Source organism: Amblyomma americanum, chromosome 3 (genome assembly GCF_052857255.1).
Source record: "Amblyomma americanum isolate KBUSLIRL-KWMA chromosome 3, ASM5285725v1, whole genome shotgun sequence".
NCBI classification, from domain to species: domain Eukaryota; kingdom Metazoa; phylum Arthropoda; class Arachnida; order Ixodida; family Ixodidae; genus Amblyomma; species Amblyomma americanum.
The window spans coordinates 202728593-202750319 of NC_135499.1; the positions used below are offsets into that span (position 1 = coordinate 202728593).

At 45.5% G+C, this 21727-nt stretch overlaps 1 protein-coding gene across 5 annotated transcripts in view; it reads left to right on the forward strand.

The window, feature by feature from the left end:
• Positions 1–21727, forward strand: part of LOC144125903 (mediator of RNA polymerase II transcription subunit 12-like protein) — an 84262-nt gene that overhangs the window by 55690 nt on the left and 6845 nt on the right. For 2 of the 5 annotated variants that reach the window (XM_077659705.1, XM_077659708.1), the window contains exons 35-40: positions 788–913; positions 3950–4097; positions 10776–11056; positions 12083–12173; positions 15877–15894; positions 20528–20798. In XM_077659705.1, coding sequence (XP_077515831.1) covers positions 788–913; positions 3950–4097; positions 10776–11056; positions 12083–12173; positions 15877–15894; positions 20528–20798 — 935 coding nt within the window. The remainder of the gene's footprint in view (positions 1–787; positions 914–3949; positions 4098–10775; positions 11057–12082; positions 12174–15876; positions 15895–20527; positions 20799–21727) is intronic. The other 3 variants (XM_077659706.1, XM_077659707.1, XM_077659709.1) reach the window with 3 other exon arrangements.

The following is a 21727-nucleotide window of genomic DNA, read 5'->3' on the forward strand; positions in this document are numbered from 1 at the left end:
CCTTTGTTTAGGTGCATCTTGTCAATATGCATCTCGGAGAAACTGTTTAGTATGTCTTTGTCTAGTGGAGAATTGATTGGCCTGACGAGGCTGGTATACTCGTGAGAACTTAGGAGACAGTGATGTTGCAAAAGATATTAAGAGCCAAAAATATGCAGAAGGGCATATGCATCATCTAATCTTTTACGTGTTCAAACGATTCTGCCCTGAATCAGTCATTTTAGGGTCATTTCATACAGAAAGTGCCTGACACTCTTCTCAGATGGATAGATTTCAGCCTTAGTATTTTGTGTGAAATAAATTTTTCCTCCTCCTAGTGTCCATCTAAAGAGTACAGAGAGATTGCTGAAATTTGCTTTGGGCTTAAGATTATGTTTAAAATAAATATTTTGCACATTTTGGCTATGAACCAAGTATTTTATTCTGAGCAAAACGAAGCTTTAGTTATCAGTGTGCAGACTGTAAAGTTTTTCTTTACATATCCGCCATGTTTATGCTGGGATGGAAATGCAAAAATTGTTGCGCTTCTTAGGCAGTTTCATTGCTATTCCATCATTAATGGGCCTTCATGCTTATTCCCGCTTATTTAGCTTTTATACTGCACAGTGAGATCGAATTTAACTGCTGCTGCGGTTGTGTCTCGGTTGCAGCTGCAGTTGCTGCTGTTTAACAGTTTCATTTAGTAGTGTGCATGAGGGTGACTCAGTTTTAAACTAGCAAGATTACTTCTGAATGTGCTGGGAACATTGTTTTCATTGCTGTCGTGTATTTTTTTTCCCCCCACCAGATGCAGCTTTTGGAGGATCCCAAGCGAGCTCTGCATGAGATGCACAGTGCACCCTCACCGCGCGGAGGTGCCAAGAAACCCAAGGCCCAGAGGCGGCCTCGCAAGGCCAAGGGCCTTGCAGGGCAGGTCAGGGATCATCACAGTGCTGTTCGTGTCTGTGGTTGCACTGCCTCTTTTCATAGGCTCACGCTGGCTCATTCAGTGGTCAGCAGCCTGTTTCAATGTCCATAGCCCTGCTGCTATACACTCTTTTAGTTTCGATCGATCGGTGGAGTTGTCTTGAACTAGTGAGAAAGAAGTTTTTGTCGCCGTGCTGTCCTGTATGTGGTGTCACAGCCTGTCAGCGAACAGAAGGGCCTTGCTGATTTGCTTGAATGACTGAGAGTATCGGGCCTTGTATAACTGCCGCCACTGAAAGCATAGATGGAAGATGCAAGCATATCTAGCTCTTGCATTTTTTTTTCTTTTTTCAGGGACCTTAACCTATTGACCTTAACCATTGACAGGGGACCTTAATCCATTGGCTGAGCTTCCTCTGGATGATTCTGTGGGCTGTACTGATAGCCTCAGAATGCTACATATTGATGCTGTACTAGTGGAACGCACTGTTGAATAGGGGTCTCCCTACCGCATCACATGTGATGTGCTGGCAGCCTTCAGAATATGCAGTGCTGAAGAACAGAATGAAAGTCATGCAAGAAAGAGCCAACATGCTGAAGATTGATGTGCATGCCATTGATTTGCGACATCTACTGCTGAGCAGCTGTGTTTAGTTGCAGCAAATTGCTGTTAAAGACGTCGTGACAGCTTGAAGTGTCCCATGTTTTAAGAAAGATCTCAGATCACTAGCATGACTTACACTGACTCAGTCTCATTCCATGTGCCTTGTTGCCAAGGGCAGTGCGTTCTTTTAAAGGCCACTGCAGCGGTGGCCTAGTGGTTTGAGCACCCGCCTTGCATGCGGGAGATGCGAGGTTCAGTCTCCAGTGCAGCCGGGTGCCCACCAGTGATACAATAGGTACAAGCTTTCCCCTCCCGGTGCTCTGCTTGGTTATGTCGTTACACAAGGTGGGGTCTATACCCCACCTTGTGCAATGAAAACTACGCTGTGCCAAGGTGCTCTGCGGTCAAAGCTGCCATCACGTCAAAAAAAAAAAAGCACATCATCATCATCATCATCCTTTAAAGGCCAACTGAAATGAATTTTTGCTGTAGAGCATAGGTATGACATTAAACTAATCATGACAAAATTCTGTGCTAGTTAGAAAACTAGTATCGTAGTTACAAATGTTTAAAAAGCTATGTGGCAAAGAATGCATTCACCTCAGGGTAATTTGCCAGATATGTCAGACCAAAAACAAAAAAATTGCCTGGCTTAGCTAAGGTTAAGTCTAGGAAGCGAAGCATAATAGACATTTTAGTCGCTGTATGACTGCCTCGGCGTGAGGAGCGGGGCTCTTTTATACAATGCCGCGACGACAATCGCCCCCTAGCGGGAGGAGCGGGAGTTAGCCTTGGTGGTCGCGGCCGCGCGGCAACCGCGCGAGTTGAGCCCCGTCTCTCCTCAGCTGGCGTGACGTTAGACCACGTGCTCGGCTGCAGCGCCCCTAGCGGGAGGAGCGGGAGTTAGCCTTGGTGGTCGCGGCTGCGCGGCAACCGCGCGAGTTGAGCCCCGTCTCTCCTCAGCTGGCGTGACGTCAGACCACGTGCTCGGCTGCAGCGCCCCTAGCGGGAGGAGCGGGAGTTAGCCTTGGTGGTCGCGGCCGCGCGGCGACCGCACGAGTTGAGCCCCGTCTCTCCTCAGCTGTCGTGACGTCAGACTACGTGCTCGGCTGCAGCGCCTCTAGCGGGAGGAGCAGGAGTTAGCCTTGGTGGTCGCGGCCGCGCCAGGCTGGGCTATGGTTGAGCTAAGTAGTGTCCCTATTATGCTTCGCATAAAAGAAAACGTGTGGTACTGGTCACATTAAGCACTAAGGCCTTATGGACGGCATGGTGTTAAGACTGAAGGCTAAAATGCAGCTTTGGAGTCCCCAGTTTTCGTACTGTGGAACTGAGTTTTGGAACTGAGGAAGGCGACATTAAAAGCTAAGGGTTTAAAAAAAAAAAGTAAGTTTTCGCCGACAAAAGTGGGACGTGGGTTCATTATCCGAGTATATGCGGTATTTATGGCCTCTGCTTGTCCCATCTGTTACTTCCTCTCCTCCTGTTACACAGCTACTTGGACTGCAGCCTTTTTTCTAGAGACTGGCAGAACAGGCAGCTAGCACAGATCATATGTCTAGTGTGCATCTGTGCAGGCTTCAAGCCCTTAAAGGACCACTGACACTAATTTTACTTACATGTTTTTGTCTTTTAAATGATGCGTTAGCCATTAAGGCACATGGTTCACCATGTGGTGTTCGTAGGTTTCGAGATGCATTTTTCAGTATCGGTTTCGGTTTCATCGATTGAACGATGGCTGTGATATGTAGTTGGTATTTAGGTCACGTGAGCCATGAAAAGATATGCAGATACTTAGTTTTAATTCACTGCAACAATTAAGCCAGCCTGCTTCAAAAGCTGGAATGACAATAAACGACGTGTCAGCAGTTATATTGCTGTATTTTCATGCCTCACGTGACCTAAACACCACCTATACGTCATAGCCATCGCTCGGCTGATGAAAACAAAACTGGAACAGCATCGGGAAGAAATTCAATTATAAATTATGTCGCGGTCTTAGTGAATGCCACAGGATGATCCATGTATACCAATGTCTACTGCATCATTTTAAAGAAGAAAGCATGCAAGCAAAAGTTCAGTGTTTATAAGCTATATGGGTGCCTGCTTAAAATTTGAATCTTATTTCTCGAACCACATCGTGTGTATCGCATGAGGCCTGTTTTTAGCAAGATCTGCGAATTGCTCATTTAAGTTCTTTTTAACCCTCTAGTCAATTCTTTAGGCATTGATGGTCTGTTTCTTATAATATTTGTCATAGTCCAAAAGCTGGCACATGGGTGACTGCAACACTAGTGCTCCATCTTGATCGTTCCGGTGAAAAAGTAGGTTGCTTGCTGCGCTGGAACGAGTGGGAAACACACCCTTAAGCTGGTAGCTTGTACTTATCTTGTCCGTGCCACCCTTCTCTCACACAGTTGTTTTGTAATGTCCGATGTGCAGGCCCCGCCGGTCCGGGGCTCCTTGGCCTACCCCCCCGAGCAGCCTATGTACCCCCAGGGTCCCCCACCACCGCAGCAGTGGTATGGCCAACAGCCACCACCCATGCAGCAACCACCATACTACGCCCCCCAGCAGCCATTGCCTCCAGGTGGGCCCTGCATTTCCAGTTCACTGCTGCTGCCTCCACCAGGGCCTCTGGGCATTCACCCCATATCCACAAAGACTGATGGGTTGACAGGCATGAAGCTACAAATGAGCTTTTTTATACTGCATCTACCATTCCAGGTTCACGGAGCATGCTGAGAGCATGTCGCATTGCCCGGTCTTGTGGATAGGGCAGGACAGGATAGAGCATATTGGATGGGACGGAATAAAGCAGGCTGTATGAGATGAGATGGAATTGTTGACTCCTGTTGGGGGTTGGGGACAGGAGTGCCCAGGACGAGTGAGCATCTAAAAAAATCATCACTAGTGGTTATGTTTTTTTTTTTATCGCCATGTCTATTCCTGCTAGAGGGGTGGTCGTTCCAGAAGGTCCTCGGAATGCGCTTCAAATCCTTAGCTTGATACTGAAAGCAATGTTCCGGCAACCTGCATCAGGAAGCTGCTGGTAAAATTCTAAAGGAAATGCAGCTTGCCGTGCCTTATCAGTTTGGCAGCATACGCCAGGAAACAGGCCAGCTTATCAACTCATCGTGTGGGCTGCTGCTTGCACCAAGTAGAGCCGGTGCTTCAGTACAAATACCCCCGTAGCACGTGAAACAGACTCGTCGTTCTCGAAACACCAGATGACACTGGTAATGCAGCGATTCATTAATGACAGTGGTGGCACGTCCTGGACACTTCTGTCCCTGATATACCTAATTAATGTCATGGAAAATGCTGGAAAGCTTATATGATAGCTTTCTCTATATTCTGTATGTATTTTGAAGTAGTTCTGCTTTGGTATTCCTGACAGTGGGCGTGCACATCAAAATGACGGAATTGCGAAAAAACCGTCATTGCCGCGCAGTTTTTCAGACGACCACTGCCCATTGTTTCAATTAATTTTGTTGCAGTGCAAAACAGTTTCTGGAAGTTTTCTTGTAGCCATTCAACTTTTCGAACTTTGAATGATTTTGACCCTTTTTTTTTTTCATCCCTTGAGGTTTTTACTCTAATGAGAAACCAGCGCATTATTGATAACTTTTTTCGACCACACTTGAGTAAACAAACTTATCACTTGCCTTTCACTGATATTTGATGTTGTGCTTCATCATTCGTCATTTGTACTCCGGGTCCGGTAAGCGTCCGGCGCTCGTTCACGGCTACATTCAATATGGCTATCATTCTTTATGCCGAAGAAACGAACTGCGCACCGGGCCGCAGGTTCAACAACATTCGCAATGAGTGGTACAGGTGTGGCAGCTGCAGCGAGGCAAAATTTTCAGCTGTTCCACACGATGTCGCGATGTGGCTGCTTACAAAGTGCGGGCTTTCGCTGCACGACGATCACAGAACGACGAGCTGTGGGACCGCAGCAGCGATCACGACGGCAGCGCTAGTGAGGACGATGGCACAAGTGTGAACGAGTAATCCAGTAACTAATACATTTTCGTTTTGGAATGTGCCCACGAGCGCACCTGCGCGGCAGCCAATAGCAGCTGGTGATAAGCGGAGGCCACAGGATAGTGCTGTCGCGTTCTATTATTAAAGGCCAAGCGTAAACGACCTTCAAGTTTTTTTTTTTTTTCATAAATGTGATGTGGAGGGGTCGACTTACAATCGTGTAAATACGATACATCATAGGTGGTGTAATGAATGCGTGCAGACCATGGGAAAGTTTCCTCTTGTGTGATTTAAAACGTTCATCGTGGTTTGAATGTGCAGTGATTCCAGAAGCAAGTGAAATGACAGGCACTTTCCCGTCACAGTGACGAAGTTGTTATCCCGATCAATTGGTTGATTATTAGTGTGGCAGGGCTCAGCCAAGGTGTTGGCCATTGTATGGCCGTTGGCAATGTCATTGTGATTTTACTTTATCCGCCTGGTAAAATTTCCTGATTTCCCTCTTTTTCTTCCTCTTATGGGTACCGTATTTACACGATTGTAAGTCGACCCCCCCAAATCGCATGTCCGAGAAAAAAAAAAAAGTTGACGCGAATGTAAGTCGACCCCCCCCAATCGCATGTCCAAAAAAAAAAACACCGGTGGAGCGCTTCAAAAACGAAAATTTATTGCATAGATGGGCTATTCATCCTCACTTGAGTCATCTTCAGTGGTACTGCTGTCGTCGTCGTCGTCGTCGTCGCTGCTGCGATCCCACAGCACATCGTCCTCCATGGAAAGCCCGCACTTCCTAAATGACCGCACCACGACATCGCGTGGAACGGCCGCCCAAGCGGAAATCACCCACCCGCACACAGCCACCAGGGAGGCTCTCTTCACACACCCCGTTGGCGTAAGTTCCCGCCCTTCTGCCGCCAGCCACTCGTTGTACTCACGCCGGAGCAAGTCCTTGAATGGCTTGTTAATACCAACGTCTAGTGGCTGCAGCTGCCCCGTCAGACCGCCGGGAATCACCAGCATATCTATATCTTCTTTTCGGAGCTCTGCCTTCACTTTCGCGGTAAGGTGGCCGCGAAATGAGTCCAGCATGAGGAGGTTCGGATTGCAATTTTTGAGGGATGCCCCTGGCCTCAAAAGCCACACCAGACGGTACCAATCAATAACTAAGTCGTCCGTCATAAAGCCTTTTTCGTTCACTCGCACAATCACATCTTCCGGGAACATTTCCTTTGGCATAGTTTTTCTTTTGAAGACGATGTATGGTCGGAGCTTTGTGCCATCTTCCAAGCATGATAGCATAACAATGAACCGAAGTTTCTCGTTTCCTGTCGTGAGAAGCTTAACCTCGCGAGCTCCCCTCACGCTCACTGTTGTGTTGCTCGTCATGTCGAAGTAGACGGGAGTCTGGTCCACATTGCCGATTTGGCCGAGCAGGTATCGCCGCGAGTCGCGGAGCTTGAGGTAGTGCCTATGGAAGGCGAGAACTTTCTCCTCATAAGCAGCAGGCAGCTTCTGGCATACACTAGTACGCCGACGAAGAGAGAAGCCAGCCCTCTTCATAAATTTCGAAGCCCAAGCCCTGCTGGCTTTGAAGTCTGTTCGGAGTATTCCAGCTTCCGCAGCAAAGACCCGGGCTTGTTGCGTGATCATTTCGCATGTCACTCGAAGGGACCGATCACGTATTTCAGTGACATACGCTGCAAGCTTGACCTCCAGCTCCAGAAAGCGTCCCGACTTCGGCCCGCGGAAACCTCTTCGCTTGGAGTCGCAATCGAAAATTTTGTCTTGCTGCTTCCGCCACTCCCGCACCAACCGTTCAGAAACGTTGAACTTGTGGCCCGCCGCGCATTTGTTGGTTTCTTCGGCGTAAATGATGGCCTCCCTCTTGAACGCTGCAGTGAATGAGCGCCGAATGCTTTTCGAACCTGGAGAGCTCATGGCGAAGCACGTGGCCGGCAGTCGAGTCAAAAGCACCAACTCCAAGCACCACCAAACAAAGAGTGATCGGCGTCGGGGTGTCGGCTCTTCCAGCAGACATCGGCATTCCCCAGAAGCGCCGCTGTTATGTATTGCGCAACCAACTGAAATAGCGGCTCTTCCATCAGCTAGCGACACTCCCGGGCACTGGCGCAGACTCCGCGATTGGAACGGCGGGACAGCGGCCCTTCCCGCGAGTGAAATGAAATGAAATTGGTTTTGGGGGAAAGGAAGTGCCGCAGTATTTGTCTCAAATATCGGCGGAAACCCAGTTGTAAGGGAAGAGATAAAGGAGGGAGTGAAAGAAGAAAGAACGAGGTGCCGTAGTGAAGGGCTCCCGAATAATTTCGACCACCTGGGGATCTTTAACCTGCTGTACTGACATTGCACAGCACACGGGCGCCTTTGTGTTTCGCTTCCATTGAAACGCTGCCGCCGTGGTCGGGTTCTAACCCGGGTATCCTGTTCAGTAGCACTGAACCATCGGAATGGGTAACGGTGTGCGCAGTAAAAATAAAAAATGAAAAATCCTGGCCAAAAAGCCCGCGGAATACCTGAATGCTACGCTTGGAGCCATAGAACAAACAAAAACTTCTAGCATCGCAGTAGCGTTCCTGATAGATTGTTTTTCTTGCTTTTATTGGCAGTTCAAGGTTTCGTTTCGATTGTAAGTCGACCCCTCCCGCTTCGGAATTTTAAATTTCAAAAAAAGGGTCGAATTACAATCGTGTAAATACGGTACATATTTTGTTGTCATGCTTCCACCTTGCCAGGTGGGTTTCCATCAAACACTTGACTGTGTTCGTCCGAAATAGCAGCTTAGGTGTGTCATAAAAAGGTTAGAAGATTTTTAGGTGCACTTTTCCAACTGGAAACATTTCATTGGATATAAGTAAAGTTTTAATATCTAGTAGGGGTGTGCAAATATTGAAATGTTTGAATACGAATTGAATACGAATGTGAAGAATTTTCAAATATTCAGAAAGTCTCAAATATTAATTTCTCGAATCGAATATAAACCAAATATCAAACGTATTCGTATTTATGCGAAATTTCGAATATTCACACACCACTATTATTTGACAACAATGATCAGTAACTGGAGAGACTAATTTAATCCAGAGTTTGTTTGGATCATGGGGCAAGCTGAAACAGTGATGGCAAGTCATAGTGAATGTGATGTGTTTGTAATCAAAGAAGCTAGTGAAGAGGTGCTGTTGTCTACAGTGAAATGGATGGTTCGTCTTTGGAACAGTCATGAGCAAAGTCAAACTGGAATGAATTCTTACTCTTGCAGAGTACATTATAATAAAGTTTTTTGGTTATATTCCTGCCTGTCATGCTGAAGGTGTGCTTCATAGAATTGGCAAGCTAGCTCATGCGAGTAGTTAGTAGAAATGTTCAAGCTAATGAACTGTTCGAAAAAACCTGCACCATTTGTGGCACAGTAGTTCTTTGTAAAATTGTTTTATGTGTAGTTTTTCACTGCACAACCATCAGCAGTGTTGATTGCATGCATTCTAAAAGCAAACATGAACGTGAGGCAAACAGAAGCAGAAAAATTCATTTTGTAGAAATTTTCTTTGATGATTAGCAGGAGTGTCTGTTTACCTCCTAATGGTTGACATTTTCTGTTATAACACAACGTCTCTGCTGCAGGATCACGGGGCAGATTCCCACGATGGGCTAGAAGATTCATATGGTGAATAAACACAAGAAAGTGTATTCAAACAAATGCAGCGTCACTGTTAATACAGGATATTAAATGAGTTATGTGTAAGCACTGTGGCATGTTTAGCAACCATGCCTTAGAGAATTTTAGTTGAGCGTGTGATGCACTGATTTCTTAAGTGTGCTGCTTTTACTTAACGCTTGAACGAAGAACATAGCATAGAGACAGCAGGCAGAAAAAGCCAGGACAGGACGGGCGCTACACTTGTAACTGAGTGAAATGCTTTTTCTTGCCAGCTATCAGTTGAAGTAAAAACGAAAGGTCTCTGTAGCTATCTCAGCTACTAAAAGCTAGAACATTTGAGGAACTCAATGTCCCATTGATATTTGCATAATAAAATGTAATCCTGTCAATATTTTGGTGCAGCAGAAAATGTGACTGACATAAAAAGAGCTGCAGTGCTGCAGTAGGATTCTCTAGTTGCACTTTCACGAACAGTACTCATGCTCTTGTCATGTGGAAACTCACTAGAGAGCAGCTGTGCGTGCATGTTTTCAATATGGCTTTGTCAAATATTGATGAGAGCCCCGCTTTCCACCCACCAACCCCTCCTGATGTCCTCCTTTTCTGCTTGCCCACCTCCTGGCTGGTCCGTGCGCTTGCTCTTGTTTTCCAACATTGTGCATCTGTTTCTACCTTGCACTTCTTTTATTTGATAACATACCTACAAAATCATTGCCCCACAATTATTTCTACCTCTTCTCAAAAAAAAAAAAAAATATGTGCAAAACTTCGTGAATTTTTTGTGTTTTACGGTTTTTCTTTACCACATGTTTGTTCTTAACACATTGTTTCAATAATTTAAATTGACTAAATTACAATTTTCTTTTTGTTTGTCCTCTCCTATCTGGCCCCACACATTTTCAACTATTCTCTTCGGTCTTGTTTTGCCTCTTCTCAACTCTTTTATTTACTTTCTTGCAATACCCTATCTCACGTCTACTGGTGCTCTATACGATTTGGGAATTCTGCTTTCCTAACATTTTTATTATTACCATTACATCAATTCGTTATTTATTTTTGTTTTTCTTGGGTGCGCCTCTCCTGACTCTGGCCCCACTTTGGCTGTGGTGCTTGCATCTTGATGTTTTGGCTGCTGCATGTTTCGTGCTTTGGTTTCCTTATTGTGTCATTGTGTCTTACTCGTGCATGCAACTCCTGTCTCTACTATTGTGCTTCCTCTTCATCTTTTCATCATCCTTTCCCGCCATGTGCTTATTGTGCTATTCTGTTTCACTTGCATTCCTTTTATTCGGCTTGTCCTGCCACGTTGTTTGGGCCCCTGGCTTTTCTACATTTGCGTTATGTGGTTTGTTCATACTTTGCTCCCTTCACTGCATCGCGGTGCATGTGTCTGTCTTGCATGCGGCCGACCATGCCACTATCGTGCATAACGCCGTCTTCCCGCACACACACACCCAATTCTTTTGCACCCTTTTGTGCTCACTGCACACCACTCTTCCTGCTACTCTCATTAATTTCCCTCCTCCAATGTCACGGCCTCCTGTATTTCTGCTCTGTCCCACCCTGCCATCCCGCCCTGCCCCACTCGTCTCGGTGCCCCACTAGGAGGTCCCCGCTTCGAGCGGCAGCTCTCCCAGTCCAAGGCCGCCCTCAGCTCCATGCTACGGGCGCGGCACCCGTCTGCACAGTTTCTTGGTGGCCCACCCCAGGGGGCGCCGCAAGGGCCCCAGGGACCACCCCCAACCATGCAGGGCCCCGTAGGTGGGCCCAGTGGCTCAGGCGCACCTCCGTATGCACCCAGCATGGACATGCTGCAGAAGCAGCAGCAGCAGCGCCACCAGATGATGATGCGACAGCAGCAGATGCGCCCACAAGGCATGGCACCCGTGAGTTGCCTACCACTGGCTGTCCCCACTGTTATGCAGTCAAACCTCGATATATCGAACTCTTTCAATATCACGTGGAAAATCGCATGCATTTTTAATTTTTTATTTCGATTGGGGCTGGATGTAAAATGGATATATCGAACTCCGCCACCCCAGACCACGTGTGCTTTGTTGACAGGAGGCGAGCTTTCCCGCAACACCCTTGAAGGTAGCGGCGGCGCGATGGGCGTTCCCGACTGCTGCGCACGATAGCTGCACACATCGATTGCGCCGAGGGCGCCATTTGAACATAGCGGCGTCATAGGAAAACGTCAACGACACATTGCATTTGCCGTACTGACTCCTCACACCGCTGCTTGTGCTACGCCAGTCGATGTTATCGTGTGTGATTGGTGCGATCGCTGTGGTGGTCCTTTATTCTATGATTTAGGCCTGTCGTGGCGTGGTTGGTGTGAGGTGGCGACAGCACTGGAACAGTGGCGGAGTTGACAGGCGTGGAGATCGCAGCGGAAGTTACTATTGAGCAGCCAAACAAAGACGCTGCCGAGGTTGATTCCGCAAGCGCTGATGTTGCCCTGCTCCCGACTGCAACTGAGGCTGTAGCTGCTTTGGCCCTTATATGCCGCTACTGCGGCTCAATAGAAGGCACCGGACTATCGCTTGTGGCTCATTTTAGACTATGTTGAGGAGGCCGTGGTTAAGCACGCAGTTGCCAATATGAAGCAGGCTGCGCTGCTACAGTGCTTTCAGCCAAAGGTATATACTTTGTTTGAAGCTTCATGTGAGTATCTATTGCGCCACGATTGGTTCATTGATTGATTTGTACTAGTTTTTGACGCGTTTTCTACGTGATTTTATATATCGAATTCTGGCTATATCGAACTATTTTGCGATCAGTGTGCTGTTCGATATATCGAGGTTCGACTGTATTTCTCTTTAGTTCTGTGGCATGATAGGGTGGACGCGAGAGAGAGGCTGGTGCTGACCGTGCCATCGCCACCTGTGTTTGTGTGTATGTGTGTGCAGCAACAAGTCGGCCAGCAAGGCATGTTCCACCCTGGCATGCAGCAGAGTGCGCAGGCGCAGACCGCTGGCATGCACCATTTGCCTCCACCAGGTGGGTCACCTGATGTTCTTGTTTATGTTAGAATCTTCTCTTTTGTGTTTCTTGATGGCTCACATTGATTACAGCCGGGTTATGTTAATTCAAGCTTTCTGGGACCACGGGTTCATAGTTTACTTTTTGAAGATTCATTAGATGTTTGGGAAGACTGAATTAATGTTCAGAAGATCAGAACCAACACCACTGCTATATGACAGAAAAACAGAGGTATTAACTACCGTATTTACTCGAACGTAACGTGAGTTTTTTTACTGAAAATTTAAGTGAAAAGTCACCCCTCGCATTTTCATTGTATATTCGCGGTAAAATCGAATATTAAGCAGAGACAAAGCCACACTGTTCTGTATTTACGCGCATATTGGTTGATGCGTCATGCAGGCGGCTCCCAACTGTGGGAGATGAAAAAAACAAAAACATAAAGTCAAAGTGCTGCATTGGTCTACCAACGGAAGCTACAAGCCATAAATACCAATCATCATGTATAGGAGCCAGAAACTCCTCGCTGGGGACGGCAGACTTGCGTACCAAATGTGGATTTGATGCATTGTCCTGAAGAAATGCGATAGAATACGCACAACTTAAAGACATCGTAAAGGCCTTCATCTTAGTCTCTGAAAGTTCGGCAGATGCCCTCAGTGTTCGCAGCGCTACTAATACCGCGTGCTAATGGCAGCAATCTACTTTGGGTGCACGGAAAGCCTGGCGTCTTTATTGTAAGCGAAAGGACATTCTCGCTACTTTTCTTGGTATTGCTACCTGACACACTTTTCGGTGACATTGAACTCGTGCAATTTTTCAATGGCTCTGTGCAAAGCGACAACTCGTTTAAGTGTTGCCGAGAATCGTCACCAACTTTCAGAAAGCATAACTCGCCGTTTGGTTGAGCGATTGGAAGTTTCGTTTTTATGACCAGCCGTATAAAGTGCACGATCATCTTTTGTGCAGCTCTCTTGAAATAGAAATAAAAAGGGTGCCTGAAAGCCATTTGTTGAGGTACATTTCTTCGTAAACTTCTGCTCATCTTTCCATATACTGCCGCATCGTTCCTTATGTTACATTCCAGTTCTTTTTTTTTTTTTTGCACCCACGAAGTCGACCCTCGCATTACAATCGTTTTCTTTTTTTCCTGTTTCGGGCCCACCAAGTCGACCTTCGCATTACAATTGTGGTCTCTTTACATTCGGGTAAATACGGTATTCGTTTTTCTCATGCACAATCGCACACCTGAATTTACACCTTTATAGCATCTTAGCTCAATATTGGCACTATTTGAACTGTTGTAGGATGATTTACTTTGTTCATTTTCTCTTTTTTTTTTTTTGTGGCCTGTTCTTTAGCCACTACAGTTTGTTCCTTGATTATTCTGTTGAAATTATTGGCACCCTTCTGCAGGCCTATTACAGGGCGCGCAGCATTTTTGCCTTGAGTAACCAAAGTATGGAAAGTTATATTTTTTAGCTGCCATAACGAAAGTATGGAAAATTATATTTTTCTGCTGCCATCTCTTCCAAGAAAATCTGGTGTGCAAAACATTGAAAAATTGTTTGTGAGGCAAATTTATTCATTAATCTAAAAAAATGCATCTCCTGTGCTTCATGGAATTTACTCAGTACTTTCTGAATAATTCTGTTTGAAATTAGATTGGCGGCTACAGAAGTGCTTTCAGTTTTTCCCAGTGCATTCATTATTCCCTTCCTGGCAGAACCATTTTTGTAGAAAAGTGTACGGATTTAAATAGACAAGTATGCCACTTGTATCAGGCAAATTCAAAACTACAGGAAATGCAGAGTGCGAGCTTGAATTATCATGAACCGACTGTACTCTTGAGTAGGTAGGTGTTCACTTCAATGCTTAGTTACCTGAGAGCATTATCACCTGTGTCTGGTAGTGCAGCTCTCTGGCATAGCTCTTTGTGTGCAACTAGTAGTTTGGGTTACTTAGAAGTGAGGCCCACACTTCACTAGGGCCATATATGAAGCAGACAAGGTTGCACAGTAAATGTACCATTGCAACATTGTTCTATGCATTAGCTTACCATATTGGCTTTGTACTTGGAAGTGAATTTTGTAGGGTATTTTGGTTGGAATATGAATTTGGTTCTTAGCCTGTCTTCAATCCTTCCATAATGATTTGAGCTCAAGGTTTGGCCTGCAGAAATAACATGCATCTTGGCAGTACCATTGCTGAAGACAGTTTGTGTTCAAAGTTTCCCGTGGCTAATCCTCAAGTGAACTCACCCTTTTGTATGTTTCCTGCATAAAACGCACCATACAGTCACTGACCAATTTTTTGAATTCGACAGGACCCATGAAATGGTCCGAAAAGTCCGTCAACTTAAAAAAAAATTTTTTTGTTGACAGAAACTGACTTGAAAAATCACGAATTTCATCATTTCTTAAGTTATGCTTGCAAGCAATAATATTGGCTCGCATTTGAGTCAGAGCCATGCCTTATTCACATCTGCATCGCGCCTCACATCACCGATACCAAAATGTGCGACGCAGCTACGGGTCATGCCGTGAACATGGTAAAATACGCACGCCCCTCGTCGCCCCGACACGCATGGCAAAGCCAGAGTCCATTTCTCCAACAACGGTCACAATGACTAATAGAGGGAATCCTCGGAATCATTGGGAGAAGGGAGCAGCTCCGATTACACCCCCGCCTCTACGATCCACGCCACATCACGGCGCCAGACTGAAAGGGAACGATGCATGTGCACCGCAGCCTTCAGTCCAACTGTGACCAGGGATATCATTGTGGTGGTGGTGTCTGAGCCACAGTGGATGTGGCCGCTGTCCCATCATCAATCCGAACACGCGCCAGGACATCGTGTTTTCACTGTGAAGTATGCGCCATTAATTCAAATGGCAACAATGAATTGGTAGAAATCACCAAGGCAATCCATCCGACTGAATCCAGCATGGTGCCTTTGTTGCTCGTGTCTATGTATGGTTAAAAAATAGAAATTTTGGATTCTAAGGAGGCTCTGGCGTCTATTCTAGTCTGAAAAATCTGAACTTCCGACTCCACAGGACCCAAAATGTTGATCATGGTTGTGCCATGTTCCTATGAGGTACGGTCAGGCCAAATTAAAATGTGAACTCGCTTATGTGGCATTTTTCTGCTGTGCAATAGGACATTCCTTTGCAACCAGTTTTTGAATGTATACTTCACTAGCTCTATTACAAATAAACATGACCCACGCTAATCGTGTGCTATAGCTGAAAGTAGAAAGGCAAAATATTGCGATTTGTTTATAATCTCCGTTCGCATTTCATTCTGGCCTGATAGTACATGACGGTTCCTCATTAAAGTCTGAAATGTTGCACAAGTCCGAGTTATCAGAGTCCGAAAAATTGGTCAGTTTCTGTATTTTAGCAAGGGAGTCCTGTTAGCAAAAACTGAGGACTTGCTTATTGATGCCTGTGAGCTGGCCCTGCAAAAATGAGCCTGTTGTAACTCAATTTTCTCATGAAATATAATTTTCTTTGGGTTTTGTTCATTCTTTGACATTTAAAAATTTGCTTTCTTATGCAGAAGTTGTTCTTGCATAGTTAACCCTTTTTTAAATTTAATTCTGGGCGAATAAAGTCTGTTAGACAGCCATTTCTGGTCATAGTGTGTGAGATGTACAAAAAAGGTGGTTTGCTTCATGCTTGCATGCTGAGCCGTGTAATCCTTTGGTTCTTTTCAGATTATTTTCGAGCTGTGGGTGAGCATGAACCAAGAGTCCCCCCTTTTTTTTTGCTTTGCTGATAAATATTCGCACAATTTGTATTAAGGAGTGCACATGCCAGGTGTGTAGTAGGACAACTTGATTCATTGTTTTTTTTCTATTATATAAGTGTGGTCAGATAGTAGTAAGGCTGAAGTTCAGGTTAACAAGGTCATAACAAACTTGCTGCACTTAATTTTATAAGGGCCAGCACCGTAGCCTGCACATGTTAGACACATAGTTGCAGTCAAAGGTAGCTTGCCTTATTCACGTTTTCTTAACATTGCTTTCACCACTGCGTGCATGGCCTGCAACAAAAACTGCGTGTTTGTGCTGTGTGTTAAGTAAATTTGCTGTTTGAAAATTTTTTCACTAGTTCTGTGCTCCAAAATCATGTTTTGGTTGCTTACGTATTTGTTGCAACGGGAGCAAATCTGCCACAATCATATGACTGCACCTAAAATTGAATCCACATTTGAGATCAAAGCATTGACATTATTGTGCACTTTTCAGATTCGTATGTTAAGATGTAGCCAGTGGAATGCACATTTACATAGGCCATTCTGGCCTGGAATGTGTCTGACAGCAATGAAATAGGGGAGTTAAAGGGATACATAGATTTATTTCAAAATTGGCTACATACTAGTTCTTTTCTTTCATGGAATTGCATAAAAATTGGTTGTGAGTGTACTGAAACGCACTGTAATTGCTGACTAAAGAAATGTACACAGTAGTTTTCTGCACAATTGCCATCTTGTTTTGGCACATCAGTGGTGGTCAGTATACCACTTTTCATGCACATTCCATCACAGCTAACAAATACTCTGGCCAGCCGATTGTGCTGTTGGTTGGGCTAATTGTAATAGTTATAGTTGGTTCATGGTAAGTTAAGCTGGATTCGCACCCTTGGTTGGTGGCTTTTCAAGTCCTGCTTGGTGTTTTAACTGATTCTTGTATGCTTTTTAAGGGTTATTATGTTGTTTTTTGTGTGTATGTGTGTTGGGGCGGGGGGAGTGCTCAACTTTTTGCACTTGGATAAGAGTGAGAATCGTGAGGCAGTGCAGCCAAGCATCATGCAGGTCATTCGATTAGGGTGTTTGCTGAGTGCTACTTTTCAGGGATTTTAAGTGTGTTATGAAGTGTGGTTGTCACTGTGCTATCATCCTCTTCTTATCTGATAAAATCAGGACAAGACATCAAAATGCAGCTTTTATTTCTGTATTCTATGTGTGGGAGGTGTGCTGTTTTTACATAATTCCATCGTCATCCGTACTGTGCCAGAAACATATTTTCTGATTTTCAGTCAGTTCGCACTGTGTTGATGATTTCATTCTGTAGGTCACTACAACGAACCAGTGTCATCACACTTGACATTAAAGACCCGATAATCTTTACATTTCACTGGTAGCTGAGAGTTTCGGTGTTTTAAACAAGGCTGGTTGTGTTTGGGAAGCAAGGCTTTTCTTAAAGTTGCTTACACTGTAATGCTGTGCGCACAAGAGGTGCTGTATGCAAAAGGGATGAGAGCTAGAAAAGGTGTTGCTACGCTTACTAGTGCTTTAGCTTTAGCAGAAGACAGTTCACGAGTTTTTGGACTCTGTGCTTGGCGTAGAAAACTGCGTGCAAGCTCTTGACAGTAATCAGTCTTTGAAGTCTGGCCTCTCTCCTTCTTTTCATGACAGCCGCATAGGTAGATATGCCTGTATTATTCCAGATTGTTTTTATGAACTTCCTATGTTGGTTGGGACCTTTAAACTTCATGAAAGCAAAGAGGAATAAAGGAAGTGAGGAGCTCGCTAAGGTACGTATGAGAGAGGCCAAGGAAAGCATATGGGAATGCACATTAACGTCATTTTCTCTGTGAAGACAACTAATTGAACACCGTACAGTAGAATCTGAGTGATACGAATCTCGTGATGATACGAATTCGCGAAATTTTCCGGCCAGAGTGCATTTTGTACGATGCGCGAAATTCCGGATGTTCCGAGTGCTCTCCCTCACCTCTACGGATGATACGAACAAGCGAGCCGCGACCGCACCCTCGAGCACTAAGCGCTGCCCGCACATTGCCGACGTCGCGATCGTTAATCTCGCGGTACGCACCTAGCACAGTGAGCGGCAGTGCGCGGCCCGGCCCGCACATCGCCGAAGTTGCGATCGCTAATCGTGTGGTACGCACTGTGAGTATCGAGCTGTGGCCGCACAGCAGCGAATAAATCTCGTCAGCCGTAAACAGATCTGTGTGAATGCATTTTTCATGCTTCTGCATACGAATTTTGTTCGTTTGGATGATTCAAAATTTCGGATACGAATTTTTTCGCGACTCCGTGAGGTTCGTATCACCGAGATTCTACTGTATACTGCCACATATTAGTCAGCCCTCAACTCGCACCCCTCACTAGTATGCGTAAGAAATTTATTCAGCCGTAAATTTTAAAATTTTGCTATTTTGCAATATGTCATAGGGTGGCTAATAGGGTCCTACTTTTAATGCATAAAAAGAACAGGATATGTATTGCTTATAAAGAAAATTTTTTGATTGGGGAAATTTGTTTGACTTGCGTAAAAATTCACAAAAAAAATTGCAGTCAGAAACTAGGAGATTAAAAAGATCTCTAATATCTATATTATATGCTTTATCAGCAACCATGTCAGAAACTAGTATTTAGAGTAACAGAACTCTTCATCCTAAACGTTCAGATCAGTAAAAAATAATAATAAAATAAAAGGTCGCACAAAGCTCTTTGATCTACACCGCAGTGCAACGCTAAGGTCGACCCTAGGCCATCTTGGAGAAAACTCAATTCGCTTTGCTGCTAGTGGCAAGGATTCATTCAGAACCTGTCGAGTACCTTCGGAGAGGCTCGAAAAGCAGCAAATCATCTCAGCGCTGGCAAAAATGAGAGTCACAGATGGACATCTGTTGACTTTCCAGACTTGACAGAGCAGTCATCTCTATCCGAACTAAAATCAGACAAATGAGCTTCATCTTTTCACACATCTCTGTTGCTTGCATCTACAAAATCAAGTGTCGATGCTGCGGAATTGGGAGAACAGTGCCATTGCTGAGTGGGGTTGATGCGAGACGAGGGCGTCACTTTGGGCGCCATGCTTGGCTTGATCGCTGTTGAGGTGTTTCGCGGTAAGTTTAAAAATGCTCCGTTATTGAGCTGATGAAAAAAAAAAACAAATTTGAAATTGAAGCACAGTTCCTTAGCAACGCACTGGATGGTGCTACATGTAAAAAAAACTGCCGTTATTGCATCCTATAGGCTGCTTCTTAATCGATCAAATTGATCCCTTTTAATAGGTGCGGTAAGTAGTGCCCCTCTTCTATGTCTCATCCCTACCGTTGTGCTTATCATGAAGCTCATGACACCATATCATCCATTGGTCAGCCTTGCTTCCTGTGGCTAATGCAAAAGCACCGAAGTTTGGGCCAGTTTGATCCATCTTGAGAAAACGAAGCAGCACGAAAAAACGGGGACGAAAAAGACACACATACGACAGGATGAATGCTGCACTTCCAACTGATTTTCATTGAGAATACCAAAGCTTAAGTACAGCGCTACTATCGTCTCGTGGCAATCAACCGCAATGATTCAAAAACGCCATTTCATTATCAAGAAGAGACAAGGAAGCGGTGCTGACACACTGACCACCTGCTTTTCTGATGTGATGTGCCTCAATAATCTCTCTTTCCATCCGATCCTTTTCACGCCCAAGAATTTTAGCTTTCCGAAATATGGGTTTACACTTACAATTCCGGCAGTGGATAGCAAGATGACCACTCTTCCCTTCTTTCACCAGATTATAATGCTCCCTAGCTCTCTCATTGGTGTACATTGGTCAAACGGGACGCTGTTTTAATGAGAGAGCTAGGGAGCATTACAGTCTGGTGAAAGAAGGGAAGAGTGGTCATCTTGCTATCCACTGCCGGGATTGTAAGTGTAAACCCATATTTCGGAAAGCTAAAATTCTTGGGCGTGGAAAGGATCGGATGGAAAGAGAGATTATTGAGGCACATCACATCAGAAAAGCAGGTGGTCAGTGTGTCAGCACCGCTTCCTTGTCTCTTCTTGATAATGAAATGGCGTTTTTGAATCATTGCGGTTGATTGCCACGAGACGATAGTAGCGCTGTACTTAAGCTTTGGTATTCTCAATGAAAATCAGTTGGAAGTGCAGCATTCGTCCTGTCGTATGTGTGTCTCTTTCGTCCCCGTTTTTTCGTGCTGCTTCGTTTTCTCAAGATGGCTGTGGCTAACGTTGCAGTGTGCAGTTTGGGTGCAAACACAATGGAATGTAGGCAGCACTGTACACACATGAAAAGCACCCTCCTTTTACAAGTGTTTCGTTTATGCCAACGCAAGTGCAAGGTCATGAAGGATGCTCGTACCCGTTCACATCTCTCAGGCATGTGTCATATCTTGTTCACATTTGTTCATCCTTGCTTTCTCTGGGAGGTGAGGGGTTATGTGCATCATTGTCTCACCTCTGTGCCCCCTTCTCTCCCTTCTCTCTTCGTCTGCCCCCCCTGTTCCCGCCTGCCCCGGTGCCGTCGTCCCCACCCTGTGTCATGGGGGATGATCCCCGATTTTCTCCTACGGCGGCTCGCGTTCCCCTGCCAGGGGGCATGAGCCAAAGCTATGGCGGGGGCTATGGGGGCGGCGGGCCGCCTCCACAAGCCCTGATGGAACGCCGGGCGGCGGCTGGGGCCCCAGCTGGCCCAGGTGGCGGCATGATGGGCCCCGCGCCGCCTGGCTTTGGCCAGGGCTACAATCCTGGGGGGGCAGGGGGCACCATGGGAGGACCCCCTCAGCAGTCTGGCAACATGGGCATGATGGGTACGGCGGCAGCTGGCATGCAGAACCCTGGGCCCCAACAGTACCTTCCCAACAGGTGAATGAAGCCCCCTCAGGCCATGTTGACCGAGATGGTTGACTTTGAGATTGCAGGCACCTAGAGGAATTACTCGGTGGTGATGGTGTCATGTCTATGATGAGTAGGAAGTGAAGAGCAGTGCCACCATTGGTGCGAGCATGCAGAGCGAAGATTAAGTTGGCTCTGTCTCTCTGTTCCGACATCATTACGCTGTGCCTGAATAGTGACAATGAAACAGCATATTTCAGGAGGTTCCATAGAGTTATGGTTGAATGGCTAGTGTGCAAAGACTCAAGCCTGTCAATGATCTGTCTGCAGACAGGTTTTGTCCCATCTGGTGCCAATGCCACAAAGGTTTGGTTATTATGTTGGAAGCTTGCTCTAAAAATCACAAACATAACTTTGCGTCAAACACGGTTCAGCTACTTATACAGCCCTCCATGTGACAACTGGGCAGTCATTGAGGGCAATGGTGCCACAGCTGAGAAAGAGATCCTGCTAAACGTTTATTTTGATTGCCCACATCATTCTTCTATTCCTAGCTGTGTTGCTGCAACCTTAGTGTCGAGCAATGTTCCTGGCAACAGTTTCCAATCCTCTCTATACTCCGAATTTAGTCTTTGACTGCCTCAAACCCAATTTGCTGTTCTCTCATAGAAGAAGCACAATGTAAACTTGCTGCTGATATGAGTAAGATGCTAGGGAAAGGCAACTCAGTCTACTATCTTAAGCCCAAACCCTGTGTTGATGATTGCCTTTTCATTCTCTCTTTGCAGCGCATTTGGAGATATAGTACCGTATTTACTTTCGTAATTTGCGCACTTTTTTCCTAAAATTAAGGCTTCAAAAAGGGGGTGCGCAAATTATGTTGAGATTTCGCGAACACATCCTAAAAACTCTACAAAGGTCATAACCCAGAATGTATACGATATATTGCCGCGTATAAA